This window comes from Sinocyclocheilus grahami, unplaced genomic scaffold (assembly GCF_001515645.1).
Source record: "Sinocyclocheilus grahami isolate Dianchi unplaced genomic scaffold, SAMN03320097.WGS_v1.1 scaffold2620.1, whole genome shotgun sequence".
NCBI lineage: Eukaryota > Metazoa > Chordata > Actinopteri > Cypriniformes > Cyprinidae > Sinocyclocheilus > Sinocyclocheilus grahami.
Genome location: NW_015507799.1, coordinates 5,186 through 25,076, shown reverse-complemented (window position 1 = coordinate 25,076; position 19,891 = coordinate 5,186). Strand labels below are relative to the sequence as shown.

At 36.5% G+C, this 19,891-nt stretch overlaps 2 protein-coding genes and 1 long non-coding RNA gene across 3 annotated transcripts; 1 reads left to right on the top strand and 2 right to left on the bottom strand.

Moving 5' to 3' along the window:
- Positions 1-308: 308 nt before the first annotated feature.
- On the bottom strand, positions 309-2,981 carry LOC107575410 (gastrula zinc finger protein XlCGF26.1-like). Its single transcript, XM_016261789.1, has 2 exons — positions 2,823-2,981; positions 309-1,803 (listed from the first exon to the last, which is right to left on the bottom strand). Exons 1-2 carry the CDS (start codon positions 2,899-2,901, stop codon positions 530-532), a joined length of 1,353 nt encoding a protein of 450 aa, XP_016117275.1. The 5' UTR covers positions 2,902-2,981; the 3' UTR covers positions 309-529.
- An 11,453-nt stretch (positions 2,982-14,434) lies between these two features.
- Positions 14,435-15,572, bottom strand: LOC107575411 (uncharacterized). The gene is made up of 4 exons (XM_016261791.1): positions 15,515-15,572; positions 15,061-15,438; positions 14,882-14,926; positions 14,435-14,760 (listed from the first exon to the last, which is right to left on the bottom strand). Exons 1-4 carry the CDS (start codon positions 15,561-15,563, stop codon positions 14,627-14,629), a joined length of 606 nt encoding a protein of 201 aa, XP_016117277.1. The 5' UTR covers positions 15,564-15,572; the 3' UTR covers positions 14,435-14,626.
- Positions 15,573-17,384: 1,812 nt separating this feature from the next.
- On the top strand, positions 17,385-18,256 carry LOC107575412 (uncharacterized). The gene is made up of 4 exons (XR_001607863.1): positions 17,385-17,458; positions 17,565-17,597; positions 18,012-18,069; positions 18,163-18,256. It is a non-coding gene; the product is annotated as an uncharacterized lncRNA (long non-coding RNA).
- Positions 18,257-19,891: the final 1,635 nt, after the last annotated feature.

The window sequence follows — 19,891 nt, the reverse complement described above, 5'->3', positions numbered from 1 at the left end:
AGTCCGGTACTAAAATCGCTCCCAGTTCCGGCGGTGCGAACACGCCCAAAAGTGGGTAGTTCCACAATTAGTTCTGGTACTATGAAAAGGTTCCCGCGGTGCGAAAGGCCCTAATGACTGCCTTGGTAGTTCTAGTGTTAAACGAGGCGTTTTAGGAGGGCGTGGACGAGTCTTAACTTTTATAAAGAATATCTCTTTGGATTTGAGACTTTAGTCTTTGCAACTTCAGGGATCTTATCTATTCACGAACAGGTTGTAACACTCCAAAGAGAAAGGAAAACTTGAAATCGCATCATATGACCCCTTTAACAGAGTATACCAACAGCACACTTGAATAAACTTCTTTTTGTAAGGGGACTCTTTTTAAAGAACACAAACGCGGTTTCACATTTACATGACTTTCCATTTGTAAGTCTAAGTTTGATGTTATTACACTGATCACAACGTAATGGTCTTTCTCCAGAGTGAATGCAACAATGACTGTTGAAATTGAAAAAAAAAGAAATTGGTCCTTTTCCTAAACCTCTCGTCACACTGAGGAAAACAGCAATTTCTCTCCAGAGTGAGTTTGCAAGTGCCGTTTCAGTTCTGTGTGATATGTGAAACTGTTTTCACACTGAAGACACTTGTAAGGCTTCTCTCCAGTGTGAACTCTGATGTGAGTCTTAAGGTTTCCTTTATTTGTGAAGCTCTTTCCGCAATCAGGGCAGGTGTAAGGCTTCTCTCCAGTGTGAAGTCTCATGTGATACTCAAAGTGTCCTTTAACTGTGAAGCTCCTTCCACACTGAGTGCAGGAGAAAGGCTTCTCTCCAGTGTGAACTCTCATGTGATTCTCAAAGTTCACTCTTTGTTTGAAACTCTTTCCACAGTGATGGCACATGAAAAGCTTCACTCCGGCGTGAATTTTTACGTGATTCTCAAGGTGATTCCTGTCTGGGAAACTCGTTCCACACAGATGACAAATAAAACAGTCCTCTCCTGAGTGAATCCTCATGTGATGATTCAGGCTCTCTTTATATCTGAAACTCTTTCCACAGTGATCACAAACAAACGGCTTCTCACCAGTGTGAACTCTCATGTGAATCTTAAGGATTGCTTTGATCTTGTAGCTCTTCCCACACAGTTTGCAGGAGTAAGGCTTCTCTCCAGTGTGAATTTTTATGTGGGCATCGAGTTCTTTTTTCTGCTTAAAACTCTTTGCACACTGAGAGCAGATGAACAACCTCTTGCCGGTGTGATCTTGCATGTGAACTTCAAGATGTCTGTTTAGCGAGAAGCTCTTTCCACACTGAGAGCATATAAATGGCCTCTCCCCGGTGTGGATTCTCGTGTGAATTTTAAGATTTCCCTTTACTGAGAAGCTCTTCCCGCACTGCTGGCAGGGGTAAGGCTTCTCTCCAGTGTGGATTCTCATGTGAATATTAAGACTCTCTTTTCGTGAGAAAGCATTCCCACAAAGTTCGCAGGAGTAAGGTTTCTCTCCAGTGTGAATGCTCATGTGGGCACTAAGAGTTTTTTTCAGTGTAAAACTCTTTCCACACTGAGGGCATATGAACGGCTTCTCTCCACTGTGGATTTTTAAGTGGATTTTAAGGCTTTGTTTTCGACTGAAACTCTTTCCACACTGCTGGCAGCTAAAATGACCCTCTTCAGTGTGGACTTCAAGGTTCCTAGTTTCTGTTTTATGAGTCTGTGAGAAACTAAAAGATTTTTCCCCAGTCATTAAGTCATGACTTTTCTCATACTGATTTTTCTCTTCCATTTTATTCAGATCTTGATACTCCTCTTTCAGTGGCATCAGCTCTAGGGTGAACGGAAACAAAAACAAGTCAACACCAGTTTTGTGGTACAAAGACGTGGAAACATTTAGAAAGTAAACCATCAAATCCAACAACACGCATGTTAGATGCTAGACCCAGCAAACAACTGAAACCGTGTAACCTGTGATCTCAGAACCTCTTGTCAATATTGTTCATTCTTGGCTTTCTTTAGGACACTTCCCAAATACTTTCAAGCTGGCAGCTATCAAACCCTTTAGAAAAACCTACAGTAGAGCACTGGTCCCTACACAAATCAAGCGGGAGCAGGCAGAACTGGGAGATCAAATATATACCGCGGGTCCCAGGATTTAAGAATGGAGTCAACATATATATTAACTTCTTCAATTTACATGACAAAAGGCAGACAAAATAGAGCTAAGGGCAAGAAAACTGTAATGGAAAAGGAAAATAATAGTACTCTTACCCTGTTTATTTCAGTATATAAAGTGGGTGAAATGACTAAAATAATTGCAAAATTGCATAAAAGTCTGCAAGACAGTAAATTAGAAAATACCCAGTTTATAAGAAATAAATGGGAAATGGAGGGAAACTTTGAAATCCTAGAAGACGTTTGGAAAAGTATTCTTAAATCACAGTGGAAGACGAGATACTCCTCAATCTCGAGAGAATTTGGTTGAAAAATATCACCAGATTTTTCTTCACCCCTGAGCAAAATAGATACTGAAGCAAAAATGCAATCTGTTGGAGAATGTTTGGCTCAAATGAAGCCTATCATAGCCATATATTCAGATATACAGGCAACAGTTTGTAGAAATTGGTGAACATAGATTTACATACATGAACATAACTTGTAGTGTACCACAAGGATCGGTCTTAGGACCAATACTGTTTATAATCGATATCAATGACATGCAGAGTATTAGATAAACTAAAATGTATTTTATTTGTGGACGGCACAAATATTTTGTTCTGGGGATAATTTACAGAATAATCGCGCCAGAGAAACATGACTGAAGAAAGGCTTTGAGAATGAAAACCAACCTGTTTGTTCCTCAGGATCTTCATGTTTGAAAGCTTCTCCAATCCTCACGTCTTCACTCTCCTCTTTAATAAGCTCCATCTCTATAACAGTGTCTCGAGGATCTCAGCTTCAGCAGGAGTTTCTCTGTGTGTTTGAGATCAGAATAATTAACAGACAGATCTCTGGATGAAGTCTAAACACTCAAAACTAGCACATCTACTTAATAAAAGAACACAGATATAATATTTAGATATGTATTGTTTGCTCTGTATTGATCTGTAGATAATGTTTGACAGCTTACACAGTGTGTGTGTGTGAGTGTGTGCGAGTGAGCGTGTGTGTTGTGATTATAGATGTGTGAGTGAGTGTGTGAGTGAGTTGTGATTACAGATGTGTGTGTGTGTGTGTGAGTTGTGATTACAGATGTGTGTGTGTGAGAGTGTGTGTGTGAGTGTGTGTGAGTTGTGATTACAGATGTGTGAGTGAGTGTGTGAATTGTGATCACAGATGTGTGTGTGTGTGAGTGAGTGAGTGAGTGAGTGTGTGTGTGTGTTACAGATGTGTGAGTGAGTGTGTGAGTGAGTTGTGATTACAGATGTGTGAGTGAGTGTGTGAGTGAGTTGTGATTACAGATGTGTGAGTGAGTGTGTGAGTGAGTTGTGATTACAGATGTGTGAGTGTGTGTGTGTTTCAGATGTGTGTGTGTGTGTTACATATGTGTGTGTGTGTGTTACATAATAAGATTAAGATTTACAAACATAATTTTACTCCTCACAATAGTCCTCTATGGAATAACAGATGCATTGTGAAAAATATCACATTCATCTGCTGTAAGGATGGTATAGTGCAGCGGTGGTGAACTCCGGTCCTGCAGAGCTTTGGTTTAACCCTGATCAAACACACCTGAACCAGCTAATCCAGGTCTGAAGAGTTACCTGGGAGCTACCGGCAGGTGAGTTTTCATTAGGGCTGGAGCTGAACTCTGCAGGGCTGCGGCTCTCCAGGACCGCTGGGAGAGTCTGTAATTGATCTAGGTGATGTCAGCTCTTTTATATGAGCAGTTTTGTGTATAATAAAAGGAATATTATTCACTGATTAAAGCAGGGCTGTACAGTGCGACATATATGTGGCACGTGCTATGAAAAAACTGGTCTGTGCGATGAATAAATGTACCACAGTAGCACGCGTGCGATACAGTTTTGCATGTTCATAACAGCTGCTTAATAGTGTGAAGTGAGTTCTTGTGCTTGTTTGTGTGTGAGATTGATTATACTTGGTAGTTACCCTGTTGAAAAAACCAGCATATGCTGGTTAGGTATGTTTTGACGCTGGGATGCTGATTTAAGCTGGTCCTTTGCTGGTTAAAGCTGGTCCTTTGCTGGTTTAAACTGGTTCTTTGCTGGTTTGTGCTGGTCCTTTGCTGGTTTGTGCTGGTTTAAGCTGGTCCTTTGCTGGTTTGTGCTGGTCCTTTGCCAGCAAAGGACCAGCTTAAACCAGCAAAGGACCAGCTTTAACCAGCACAAACCAGCCAATGACCAGCTTTAACCAGCAAAGGACCAGCACAAACCATGACGATTTTTGATCATGGAAGATTAAAATGTCTCCACGATCTGCTTTTGAAGAAATATGGTTGTATCGTGCTACAGCGCATTCTATCAGCTGCAGTTCTGGCGCCTCCCTCTGTCTCAATATAATGTACAACGCCACATGCATTCACTGCATCAGTGTTAGCTCAGCGGTAGACTTACTCTCACGGGACACTGCACTTATGTGCAATCACAAAACTGCATTATTTCATCAGCTTTAAAGCAATACCGGTTAAACATTTAATTCACGTGCTGTTCTGCATGCGCTTTTTCTGAGCGCGTACTCAAGACGTGCGCTCCCACTGAGAGCCTGTCAAAAAGTGCCTGATTATTGGGCTAAGTTGTCTTTCGCGTCTAATACTGTCAAAAACACACAAGGTTTACATATAAACACAGTTGGTTATGTCTAAAAGGAAAGTAAACAGTTAAGAGAGAAACGCGTGCAGCTCTTAAAGGGACAGTAGCTACTAAACATGCTGCCGACTGTCATTAAAGGGATAGTTCACCCAAAAAATTAAATTTGTCATTATTTACTCACTCACATTTTGTCCCAAACCTGTATTAATTTCTTTCTTTGTGCTGAACACAAAAGAAGATATTTTGAAGAATGTGAGTCACCAAACAGTAGCTGGTCCACACTGACGTTTACAGTAGGAATAAAATACCAGCAACTGTTTGGTTACCCACATTCTTCAAAAATAACTTTTATGTTCAACAGACGAAATAAAGTAATTCAGGTTTAAAACAACTATTTTGATGAACTTCTCATCAGTCAGTATAATTGATGATATATAGGCTAGTGTATATAGTGTTTTATTTTAATATGTGTTCATTCAATTTCTTGAATGTTACTGCTAAATACTGTACCTGAAAACTAAAGCACCGTTTGTTTTATTTGTATGTTATGTGTATTTGTAATGTATACCTTTGTTCTTATTTTCTAATAACAAAGATCAAATAATGACAAAGATTTTTATCTTTTTTTTTTTCTTTTATATTTTGTTCAGGTGTAAGAGGTGTTATGTTTCTGCACTCTTCCATTTTTAGCAAATTAAGAAAACTTTGTCTAAAAACTATTTTTGTGATGGTTTGTATTGTTTGTGCTCTTTATGGAACATCAGTGCCTGTTTAAGTGATGAACTCCATTACTTGTGCTTGTTTCAGACATGATAACAGATGTTTTATACTTGTGCTACAACTTTTTGGCCTGTGCTACAAAACTTTCAACCTCTGTAGCACCAGTGCTATGTGAAACAAAAGTTAATGTACAGCCCTGTAAAGGCAAAAATATGACTCCATTTTCAGTTGTTAGTCCTCGTCTACACTTAATCAGAGTGAATGTGTTGAACCAGTTTACCAGAAACACTAACTCTAGAGGGAGCACAAGATATATACGTTACAACATTTATAAATCACAAGTGAAGACAAAGCAAAGCACTGAAAGGATGCGAGCAGTTCTAGAAGCGCTGAGACTCATCAGCAGATCTACAGACTCATTATCACAGACATCAGCCGCTGCATTCACACTCAATTACACAAACCACACACACAGCACTTGATTCAAAAGATCCAAGTCTCCAGTGAACTGTATTCACAAATCTGACAAGAATCCCCCGAGTGCACGCGCGACTGATGCCGAGTTTTAGGAGTAATTATTGTAGCTAATCATGCTGGAAAAATATCAGTTGCCCTTCCATTGGACTATGGCTGAAAAACTTAATAACATGTTTGGCTCTTGAAAAGCTTGCATATGTAATAAGATATTAAAGAAGCTTTAGATGTGTGAAGTTATGGAATGTGAGAAGAGAGTGAGTGTGTGTGTGTGTGTGTGTGTGTGTGTGTGTGTGTGTGTGTGTGTGTGTGTGAGAGAGAAAGAGTGTTTTAAACCTGTCTGGGGTAAGTTTTGGGGAATTGTGTTGTGTTTTTTGAAAAACTTTGTAAAAACTCAATAAAGATATGTTATACAAAAAAAAAAGTTAGCTTATGCTAACTGCCTAGATAATTAGCATTATTCAACCACCTAGACAGATTACATTTGATGGAAAAACAAAGGATGTAATGTTCAGAACATAGTAACATAGCACAGTAATTAATTATCATTAATTGTGGTCAGGGCTGTTTTACCCCACAGACTAGGTTTGAAAAAATATATTATGATATGTTCTTTAAATAAAATGGTAATCCCTAACAACAGGCCTTATTCTCATATGATATATAACTGTGAAACACTTTTTCTTACTGCTGAAAAGTAGATCACTTCTGGTAAATCTGTTTTCTCTCAGGTACATCACTGTTGTCAACGCAGCCCATAGCAACAACACAAATATATCTTGACTCCATAGAGTGGTTGTTTATTTTGAGAAAAGCCCAGGTATTTTGAGCAGCAGGATTATATAAAATACATAATATTAAATGACCTTATATAAGTAGCCTATATGAAATTACAAAACAAACATTCATCAAGCAGTACTTTTTACTTAAGTACATAAACAATCAAGTACTTTTGAACTTTCATTCAAGTAAGATTGAAAAGGAGTACTTCTTACTTTTACTGCAGTAATATTGTATTATACGTATCTGTACTTTTATGTATTTCATCTTTAATTTTTTTTACAAAATATATTTTTTTTGATGTTTTGAAAATATATCTGAAAGCCTTGAGATATATCTGAAAGGTTAATGAAGCCTCAAGTTGGTGTAGTTTTAAACATTTCACTTGTTTGGCTCATTTAAGAATCTCCATAGGGTTCTATAGGCCCCTCTAGTGGCTGTAATCATAAAATGCAATTTTATGTAATTTTTCCCCACCAGATGGCATCAGAGACACTCAGTGACCTTAAGGTCCTGATGGATCATCATGTTTAAAGGATAAATATGCAGAAATTGTGTCTGTCTTTGTTTTTTTTAAAGAAAAAAATGTATAAAAATATGCTAATTTTCATTAAAAAATATCCAGAATTTAATGTGAATAAAATAAAAATCACCAAAAAATAATAAAAAAGCCTACATAAAAAAATTGAAGAAAAAAAATATAATAATAATAAAATATATAAATGGACCAATATAAGCTTTCTGGACCAAAAATAAAATTAGTGTCATTTTTTGGCCTTCGGGTCATTTTGACCCGCGAGGGACACTTTTGTTATGGGTTCGGGAGGGACGGATGAGGGTTAATCACACCAATTTAACATGTTAAATCAATAGCCTTTGTTAAAACATAATCAGAATTTCCCCCGTCATGTACCATGTCCACCCTGTCATGGAAGGCTTGGTGACAGGGTGGACATTTTTGGTTAAAGTCAGCATTTAATAAACACATGGTATACCTTCAGTCATCAAAGTGGTTCATTGTTGAAGCTGAATATGTACTGCTTAAAATAGATATTTTGCATTTCTGAAAAACTTTTATGTAAATTAATATTTTACTATGACAGGGTGGACATGATAAGCTTGGCAACATGCAACCACAAACACAATATGATGAAAATGAGGAAATATAAGTGTAGATACTGTGTGTGCTTGCAGCAGATGTTTTAACCTCCACTGAAGAAAGGCCAAATGGGCTGGAGATTTCTCTGAGTAGATCAGAGGGCTTATTAAACAACATCATGACAGGGTGGACAGCAGTTTCAGGGACACGTGCAAAATGCTTAATATTATTATGAAAATAGAATATAAATGAGCAGTCTGCCTTGTTCTATTAACAACTGGCTGAGGGCAATAAGAATATTTAAAAATGATTTCAATATTGTGTTACATGCCAAAATCACACACATCCAATCAAAGAAAATGGTATAAAATGAGAAAAATAAATTTCAAGAGACTGTACTTGTAGTTTTATGTGTGCAAATGTTTGGTCATTTATCATATAATTTCAGAATTTCATTATATTTTATTATGTTCATAATGACTGAGTGATTCTGATGAGGACACCAAAGGCACTTTATAGTGATTCTGACCCAACACTTACTTACATGTTGTGGTATTACTGTCGGATCCGTATCTTCCAGGTAAAGGGTTAGTTCACCCAAAAATGAAGTTTAGCCCATGATTTACTCACCCTCAAAGCATCCTAGGTGTGTATGACTTTCTTCTTTCAGACGAATCCAGTCGGAGTTATATATATTAGCAGCAGACAGACAAACACACAACAGAACGTGAGTTAATATCACACACAGACTTTCCGAATTTGAGCATGGCTTGTTCAAAGAAAAGGAAAGTTGATAGTGAAAATCACCTTTTCAAAGATGAATGGACAGAAAAGAATGCATTCATATTCGCCGCGACAAAACCAATGTGCCTTATATGCTCCGAGTCCGTAACGCTCGTCAAGAGTGCCAACGTGAAGCGCCACTATGACACAAAACACAGTCATTTCGAGTCAAACGTATCCTCAAAACAGAGCTGATTAATCACACCAATTTAACATGTTAAATCAATAGCCTTTGTTAAAACATAATCAGAATTTCCCCCGTCATGTACCATGTCCACCCTGTCATGGAAGGCTTGGTGACAGGGTGGACATTTTTGGTTAAAGTCAGCATTTAATAAACACATGGTATACCTTCAGTCATCAAAGTGGTTCATTGTTGAAGCTGAATATGTACTGCTTAAAATAGATATTTTGCATTTCTGAAAAACTTTTATGTAAATTAATATTTTACTATGACAGGGTGGACATGATAAGCTTGGCAACATGCAACCACAAACACAATATGATGAAAATGAGGAAATATAAGTGTAGATACTGTGTGTGCTTGCAGCAGATGTTTTAACCTCCACTGAAGAAAGGCCAAATGGGCTGGAGATTTCTCTGAGTAGATCAGAGGGCTTATTAAACAACATCATGACAGGGTGGACAGCAGTTTCAGGGACACGTGCAAAATGCTTAATATTATTATGAAAATAGAATATAAATGAGCAGTCTGCCTTGTTCTATTAACAACTGGCTGAGGGCAATAAGAATATTTAAAAATGATTTCAATATTGTGTTACATGCCAAAATCACACACATCCAATCAAAGAAAATGGTATAAAATGAGAAAAATAAATTTCAAGAGACTGTACTTGTAGTTTTATGTGTGCAAATGTTTGGTCATTTATCATATAATTTCAGAATTTCATTATATTTTATTATGTTCATAATGACTGAGTGATTCTGATGAGGACACCAAAGGCACTTTATAGTGATTCTGACCCAACACTTACTTACATGTTGTGGTATTACTGTCGGATCCGTATCTTCCAGGTAAAGGGTTAGTTCACCCAAAAATGAAGTTTAGCCCATGATTTACTCACCCTCAAAGCATCCTAGGTGTGTATGACTTTCTTCTTTCAGACGAATCCAGTCGGAGTTATATATATTAGCAGCAGACAGACAAACACACAACAGAACGTGAGTTAATATCACACACAGACTTTCCGAATTTGAGCATGGCTTGTTCAAAGAAAAGGAAAGTTGATAGTGAAAATCACCTTTTCAAAGATGAATGGACAGAAAAGAATGCATTCATATTCGCCGCGACAAAACCAATGTGCCTTATATGCTCCGAGTCCGTAACGCTCGTCAAGAGTGCCAACGTGAAGCGCCACTATGACACAAAACACAGTCATTTCGAGTCAAACGTATCCTCAAAACAGAGCTGAGAACAAGAAAAATAAATCAGCTCAAAGCCCAATATGAGAAGTCGGCCCAAGAACCTGCAATGGAGTGCTCACTGAGAATATCTGGGAGCCATTTACAGACGCAGAGATGGTAAAAGGATGTATGAATGAAGCTGCTGAGACCTTGCTTGATGGTCAACAGAAAGATGAGCTTGAGGAAAGATAAAACAGATCCCATTGTCTGACACCTCAGCAGTTAGACGAACTGTACTGTTAGACGTAATGATGCAGCGGCATGCTCGAATTTCCTGCAAAAACCTACCCGTACCACTCAAACTAGAAAACATTATTATAAGCTAACCGTTGTGAATCGGGCTAAACTAAGGACAACGTTTTGAACACTGGCTGGTTATGTACTTGCTCAAATATAGATTTTGGATCATTTTTAACAAAATAAAAACAGTTACGGACTGCAGCTTTAAGTAAATTAATTTGTACATTACCAGTGCACTACAAAAAAAATTCTAATTCAAAAATTCTTCAAAACTCAGAATTATGAAAATGTTTTCTTTATAAATCATTGTTTTCAAACAATGTAGATTTCTAAGAAAATATGTAAAACTATTAAAAAAAATAATTAATTAAAAGAGTAAACACAACTACTAGCAAAGTATACTTAAAATACTTACACTAAATACTCATTTTCAGTACAAGTACAAGAACAAGTGTAGGCCTGTTAGATCATGCCTCCGCCAGATCCCGTCAGATAATATCTGTTTTGTCTGATAACAGAGCAACTAGTCAGCGAAGTAGTCTAATACCCAAAACCTGTTAACAGTCTTCTATCAGCCAAGAAAAGCCAGTGAAGAGCAGAAGCAGGAGACGGAGTGATGAAGAAAAGGAGAAGAGTTTATGGAACACAGATCCAACAAGTGGTGTTATACCTAACTGATTCAAAACAACATCCCATAAACCTTGGGTTTCCATAAACAAAAACGAAGTGTTTATTTTCAGGTGTACATCTCTGTCCACACTGAGGGCATATGCATGGTTTCTCTCCACTCTGGGGTTTCAAGTGGATTTTAAGTCTTCTTTTTTGACTGAAACTTTTCCCACACTGTTGGCAGCTGAAAGGACTCTCTTCAGAAAAATGATGAAATGATAAACGATTATAATTGAATAAAGAATAAATGAACATAAAAGAAAGAAAGTAAAACACACACAGGCTGCATCTGAGGATCCTCAGATTCTTCAGAAGTCAACAAATCTGCCAAAGGCTTCAGTGTAGATCTGTGACCTGATATAATATTTCAAATTAGAGAAAATTAAATATTCTGTTCCAAACTTTGGTAACACTTTAGTGTAGGGATCTATTCTCACTATTAACTAGTTGCTTATTAGCATGCCTATTATTAACATATTGGCTGTTTATTAGTGCTTATAAAGCACATATTCTACATGACCATATTCAACATCCCTAATCCTGCCCCATACCTGAACTTAACAGCTGCCTTGCTGAATATTAATAAGCAGCAAATTAGGAGTTTATTGAGGCAAAAGTCTTAGTTAATGGTTTGTTAATAGTGAGAATTGGACCTTAAAATAAAGTGTGACAAAAACTTTTATAGAATTTGTAGACCCATTATTACATATTCTGAAAAAATGACTAACATAACTGACTAAACGTTTTGGAAAGACCAATTGATTGAAGAATATTTATCTGTGTTATGCTCCATTTTATCAGACTCAAATCGCAAATTTAAGGACTTGCGACTTGCTTCACTAAATAAAAAATAACTTGGACTTGACTTTATAACAACTATAATTAAATTATTTTTGAAAAATAAATCATTGCTGCATAAATTGGTAGACAAAACACGAGAAACAAAACCAGCGGTAGCAGTGATCTGCGGCTGTGCGGTTCATGATGCTGCACACGGACAGAAATACAGAGTAAGAACATCTCCCAAGATAGTTTTTTATCGTCATTAACACTTTGAAACTGATAGTATTCATAAAAGGAGATTTGCTGTATTCACTATTAACAAAGCCAGATGTTGCCACTTAAAAAAAAAGGTATGTAAGCTAACTCGTTAGTTGAACATCTAAGGAGAGAATAATGCAGCACGAGTAAACTTAAGTCAGCCAGTCATTTTAATGTAATCCAACACTATAACCTTATGTTCACCACAAAGCAAAAGGTTGGGCTTGTTTGTAGGGTTGCAAAACATGTTTCTACTTGCTAAGTGGCATAACAAAACTTCAATCTGACTTCAAACATTTAAACGACTTTTCATTGTGCATGTTGGATTCGGTACAATGTGAACATTGATAAAGTTGTTCATGTGGTATACTTTCACTTTGCTGAGTAATGGTTTTTCTATTTGAGTGGGTTGGTAAATATTCTCTTTTGACCAAAGCAGAGAAACAGGAGTACAAGCTTTGTTAAGCTATAAAGGACTCTCATACACAGAGTGCATAGTTTTCACTGATGAAGCTAAAGTAATCGAACAGTTCTCTGTCCATGTGCGTATCTATAAAACAGTTAATAATGGTGTCATTCATGAGTTCTTTGCATACTGTGGTTGAGAGACTCAAAAACCAAATAGCTAGCAGGGGCTGTTGCTGGCAGGATGCCGTGATATAGCAGGAATTTAGTGAAAGTATGCTCAACTGGTTTGTTTAAGCCACTGGTAATTATAAAACCGATTCACTATATCATGTTGCTCAAGCATATTTTATTTTTCAATGTTCTGCATTTTCCACTGCAGAAAATAATGTAGTCAAGACAACAAACTAATTAATCTTAGTATTCGCCCATACATCTCTGTAACACAAATAATAATACGCCAATGACAACATGCTTGGGTAAATTCTAAAATACCCTCTTTCTAAGGTGAACTCATCTTTTGATCAGAACCTTTAACACTATATAGCAAGAATGAGGCTGAGCAGCCTGAGGTTGGGGAAAGTACACATATTGACAGGAAACACTTTTTAAATGTTACATCAGCACTGTCTGTTGTTGATATTATTAAAATTATACTGATTATTTCAGTTTAAGACCAGGCCTGTCTATAGATATATCTATCTGTTTTATTATAGTAACCAGATGTGAGGGAAAAGCCCCTTTGTCTAACAACAACAAAAAAAGATTTAAAGTAATTGTAAGTTATGCATTAACTTTTCATGGATCAAGCTAACAAAAATGGAAAGTAGTTTTGTTTTCCTGTTTAAGCATGTGTGTGGATAGACCATAATTATAAAAAGAGTCATAGTAGTAATCGTGGGTGACATTTGACTCTTGAGTCAGGGGGGGGCAAGAAAAAAGCAAAAGTAGTAGTTATATGTAGTAAATGTGTGTTTGTATGCTACGGCCGGTCAGTGGGTGTGTGTAGGAGACTCATCAGGAGAACGATGTCCACCTGCTCTTCCTGCTGTAAGAGTCGTGGCTTTGTTGGTGTGAGGAGGGCCTGGTCTGCTCCCGATTGCTTGGTGTTTGGTTTGGAATGTTTATTTGGATTTTGTTATGAGTTGTGAGACTTGTTCTGTCTGACTCTAACATCTGTGTCAAACAGAAATGGCAGTTCTTTTTCCTTTCTTTTGTTAGTAAATAATTTGTTGCAACCTTACCAGCCGCATGTCCTCCTTTCATTTGTTACGGCTTTGAGCCGGTCGTGACAGTATTGTCAGCAAGTATGCAAACTTTCTGCAGTATGCTTGGATGTTTTGGTCATGTTAGCAACAATGAGCAGAAACAGTTAGTAATGTTAATGGATTTGAGTATTGAAAATGCTACAAGAAGAGATTATATATACTGTGATAACTGGTGAATTTATTTATTTTTTTACAACAACTGCAGAAAATGAAGTCATCTTAAACATTTGTAAATATTTCTCAAAGGTCTGAAAACAGAATAATTCATGCAGGGGAATTTTCAACACTGTCAGACAAATAATTACGAGTGGGCCTTTTACCATTTTCAACAACATCGAGTAGAGCTTTCTTCAAATTTAAACAATTTAATTTAAAATGGTATTGAAATTAAATCGAGCAATTCGACTTAAACCCATGAACTCCATATCACACACTAAACAAGAGTTAAACATCAGTTACTCTGAACCATGTTGTCATGTTTTATTCAGATCTACTGTATTTGTATTTGGATATGTTTTGGACATAAATCTTTACAAAGGGGGCAAATCTGATCGAGTTGCTTTTAAAATATTCCTTGACACAAGTGCTAAACACAGGTGTTTACTCAAAGTATGCTGGAGTTTTTTCTTAAGATTTACAAATGTTTGCTTCTTAGACAAGTCTAGTCAAAAAGTGGATTTATCCACATTTGTATATGCTGCAAACAATGAACATTAAATAAATCAGTCTGTTTTACAGAATATTACAGAATGGCTCACAATAAAATACACTCCTTTTTCATCTCACTGTCACAGGCCTTTATTTGAAACAGGAAGTGGTTAAATGCTCTGCATATGCATGCATATATATTGTGTGTGTGTGTGTGTGTGTGTGTGTGTGTGTGTGTGTTCAAAGCCACAAGACAACATTAATGATGCATTTATCAGTAGAAACTAAGTACACTTATGTAATGCTAAGCATTAGAGAGGCTTGCAAAATTAGTTCTTCCATTTCGTTTTGAATTTTACTAGAGAAATACAGATGAAAGTGATCACAAGAAACACCACAATATTTATGCTGATGAGCAGAAAGTTGATCCACGACAGAGATGATTGCGATTCGTCAAATCCAGCTGAAATCATTAAAGAAACACCATTTACTCCAAGAATCTGTGGCATTTTTCTAAAATCAGATGAAAATGCACCCCGATAGCAGTGTCCTCAAAAAACTGGTTGGAGAAGGAGTGAGTATACCTGTTATCATTTCAGTGCTCACTGTCTGGGTTTTTTCTGTTGTATCTGTAGTACAACAACAAAAATGTTATACTGATAGGATATTCATATTGTAAATGTTGTGTATATAATAACTGTATCCATTCAAATAATAATGAAAATAATGTAAAACACTAAAATAGGTCAAAGTGAGAACTTACCCCATCCAAGTTTTTTGTCTGAAATTTGAAGAGAAATTCCATCACCATCTATGCGACTAAAAATTTTGCCCACATAGCAAAATGCAATACATTTTATATTGTCATTGTCATTCATGGACAGGTTTCTCAGAGTCAGTGTTGTGAATGTGTCATTAAATGATTGTAGTCTGATACGCTGATCATATTTCTCAGCATACAGTATATCATTTGTGCCATCTTCTTTTGGATTTGGAATAGTCCACTTGAATGTGCACTTCCCAACTTTCTCCTGATCAGAATCTACTTTGCATTGTATAACCGCTGCATCCCCCACTTGATAGAGATCTTGGTAGGCGTTCTGAAGTACCCAAACTCTACTAGAGCCAGGAAAGATGAGAGCTACACACAATAATGCAATTAATACCAGCACCAAGCAGAAACTGCTTAAACGTCATTTACTTCCATAACAACTCACCCAAAAGACAAAGCAGGGTGTAGTCACTGACTTTCCTTTGTTTGTTCATGATTTTCTTTCTGGCAGTCCGTGCACGAATGCTCTCATTTCCTGTGCTCGACCTATAAGCTGAAACTGACACGAGACCACACTAACCACTGTCACATTTGATTTGGTAAACAGAAATGGAAACAGGTCAAAATATCAAAGCAATCATACTTGCTATTATCTATGAATTAAAAAATGGAAACAATATTTTTTGCATGTTTTTGGTTTTTAATTGTTGTGGGTTGCATACAGGCTTATTCGTATAAAAAATAATTATGATGTTTACTGTTTTAATATAACTCACCGAAAATCACTTTTTAAAAAATAAGTAGTAATCATGGCAAAAACAAACAGATCAAAACAGTATTATAACAAAATTATGACTTTTACAAAAATACATTACAAAAAGAAAATAAATATGAGAACATAAAACTTGTACTTATATTTTGTATTTAATAATAATTATAGCCTAATATTCACAAACTTTTTAAACTTTTCAAATGTTATTTGTACTTTTGGAAATGGATTTTTACTACCAAAATTAGGAATATTATTTTGCTTTTTAAGATAACCTTGAGCACAAAGTATGTGCTTTGCACATAACTGTAGCAAGTGTAATTGTTTAGTTGATTCTTATTTTTATATTGATTTATTTCGGGGTTACATTTTACCCACTTGGTATAGTTTGCATTGCAGTATTATAGCCTACTCATTTAACATGAATAGTTAGTATGTGACTACCTTGAAACCAATAACATTGACAAAAAAAAGGGTTAAACAACATAAATTCAGGGCTGGATGGTTTCAAAAGTATTAGAACAAATCTTTTGGTTAGAACACATAATATAATACTGATAATCAGTTTGGTTTTAAAAGTAAGCACGGTGTCGATTTATGCATATATGCACTAAAGGCAGTGGTGGACGAAGTACACGAATCAAGAACTTGAGTAAAAGTACAGATTAAATATTACTCCAGTAACGGTATTAAGCACTCCTTTTCAGTTTTACTCAAGTAAAACGTATTTGATTTTTTAACGTACTTGAGTATTAGAAGTATTGATCAATGAACATTTACTTATTTTGTCATTTATATACTTATGTATTTAATAATTCTCTGTTATATATTTTATATAATCCTACTGCTCAAAATACCTGGGGGAGGTATTTTTGATTTATGTTGAATGGTCAAGTAGATGCAGATGCTTAATATGCCCAACATACTTTTACATATTCTTCTAGTTATTGAAAAACTGTTGCTTTAATTATCTTAAACCAAACTGACAATCATTAAGAGGACCTTTGTCTCAAAATATATTCAATCATTTTAGCGATTCTCATTTGCTACAGAATCAACTTCACGAAAACACACCACCGCCAGGAGCTATTGCCCAAACTTCAAAGGCCTGTTTAAATGATTAAAACTAGAGGCATTTATTCACTTTAAGCGAACTTTTTATCATGTAAACTATATGTACAGCATGTTATATGCACGTGACCGAGGGGCACACGGCTGCATCACAGAACACCTGAACAGCGTGACCGAATGAACGGTACTCGTCTGTGTTTGCAGTAGCCTACACAAGCCCGTGCTGCTGCTACTGCACCGCTCACGCACTGCACTGCAAACGCATCTTCACTTTCATTTCGTTCACTCTTTGCTGATATACTGCACTAAATTGTCAGACTCGACTCCTCATCCCTACCGCAGCTCACCGTTGTTCTACTGAAGCTCATTTGGCACGTGTTTCTTTCTGCGCCTTAATAAATGAATTTCTTGTCAAGAAAAAAAGGGACAAAAGCTGCTGTTTTGAGGGGTGTCCGAGCTTAGGATAAGTGAAAGCAAAAGGAGCTAGAAGGGGCATATTCCAGGTGAATCGTAAGCTTTAATCCACGATCAAACGTTAAGATTTAACTTGTAAGGAAAGCAGATGAAACAAGCTGTACACATTGCAATGAGCTAATATCAGACAAGATTTATTGCATTTTTTTAAAATCACTAATTCACATGTTTACTCTTCCAGAGGCTTGTAAAACCGTCCGTCATGAAACCCGCAGTAAGTTCAAAGTTATAACTGAGATGCTTATTCAGACAATATAGTGTAGCCTAAGTTTAAATGAATCAAAGACTTTAAACGAGAGGCAGAGTTTACCTGGGGACTGAACTTAGGAGAAATGATCATTTGTACAGCCTACTCTAGTTCAGGCCATTACAATTCATTACAAATTCTAATGGGCTGATTGAAAGAGTTTATCATTTTACCTGCTGCTATGGGACTAAAAATCGCATTTTACATTATAAAATTAATTTGTGTGTATTGTGTGTGAGTCAGGGCGCTACTAAAGCTGGAGAAGCCATTAGACACCAGAGAACCCGCTCATATACTGAGCCTGTGTCATTCCTTTTAAATGTTTCCAAGACTGAAGGCATCTAATTGTAGGAATAACTCGGGTGTATTTTATGTCCACAGATATTAAGCAGTTTCATCGTTATAACACAAACATTGTTGAATCATGTTGTTACTGCTGGTAAGAAATTTAACATTTAAAAATGACTACTTTGTGATTTATTATTACTTAAATATTTTTCAAGCCTACTTTACACTCAAAAATGATTTGCAGATTTACAGCTTTACCGCATTGAATGCATGCGTAATCTAGAACCCCACTGTTGTGAAGTACAGTGTGATTGGCAGAAAGAAAACATTACAGAAGAAGGCGTTTGTGATGTCTTTGGTATGTATTTTAATGTTTCAAGTATGCAATTTGTGTGTGTGTACCTGCAATCATATTTTGGGCAATATTTGTAAACGGAAGTGAATTCACCTGACAAAATCTCCCAAACATTATTTTGGGGACATTTTCCTTGGTAAAAACTGTATAAAATATTTATATTATAATATAAAATAATGTAGAAATGCAGAAGTTTTCTCTTAATGTTTTCTGAATTTTTGAATATTTCTAAAACCAATAGAAGTCTATGTAATCTCCCCATGAAGATCTTAGCCAAATAAACGTGTGTGTGTGTGTGTGTGTGTGTGCTGGGTTTGTGTGTGTGTGTGTTAGTTTAAACCCATTGATAAACCTTCATGAAATGAATAGACTTAATTACAATTAAGACGCTCTAGACGAAAGAGCGCTCCATTATAATCCCTTAAAAGCTGTCACTCACCTTAGTTCATTGCAATCTCACAAAGTTCCTTTATAATCAGCAACTGTCTACACTGCACAATGAATCCCTAATGTTCATTGTTTCTACACTTTGTCTGTTGTAATGAGAGGATTCATGAATGTGCTGGGCTGCGTTTCCCGGCTGCGTTTCCCGAAACCTTCTTAACGCTACGTCATTCGTAAGTTATACTCTTAATGTTTTCTGAATTTTTGAATATTTCTAAAACCAATAGAAGTCTATGTAATCTCCCCATGAAGATCTTAGCCAAATAAACGTGTGTGTGTGTGTGTGTGTGTGTGCTGGGTTTGTGTGTGTGTGTGTTAGTTTAAACCCATTGATAAACCTTCATGAAATGAATAGACTTAATTACAATTAAGACGCTCTAGACGAAAGAGCGCTCCATTATAATCCCTTAAAAGCTGTCACTCACCTTAGTTCATTGCAATCTCACAAAGTTCCTTTATAATCAGCAACTGTCTACACTGCACAATGAATCCCTTATGTTCATTGTTTCTACACTTTGTCTGTTGCAATGAGAGGATTCATGAATGTGCTGGGCTGCGTTTCCCAAAACCTTCTTAACGCTACGTCATTCGTAAGTTATACCTTAAGTTGTACCTTATCGTTAATACGTGTTTCCCGAAACGTTCTTATTTAAGTATACCTTCTGTAAGTCATTCGTTCGTGAGGTTAGTCTGGCCCACTCTTAGCTATACCTTATCGCTGTTCACAGCTCACTCCGCTAGTGGCCACCACTGTGCAAAAACCTTCTTCAGTCGATACGATTGTAATTCTGTAACCAAATAAATATTACAATTCTAAAGTTGTAATACACCCAGTGTTCAATTAGTGTTCAATTAATTTAAGTGTTTTTATGCAAAGAATAAAACTGTCATTATACTGATGGTTGTTCGTTTTTCCATTATAATATACAAAGGCACATCGGCTGGCAAACAATTAGGCAGCACATAATTAGGAGTCTATTTAAAGGGAATGAATGTGATGGGAGCGAGACAGTGAATAGTCTTAAATCAAAGACGGCTGCGTCCGTGAAGCCAGTTAGTGTATGTGCACTATTTCATAATAGTGTCAGAATAGCTACCATGTCAATAGATACAATTCTACAAAAATCGCGCCTGCCACGGGAGCAAATTCAGCAGCTTTTACATCTTGTTGGTC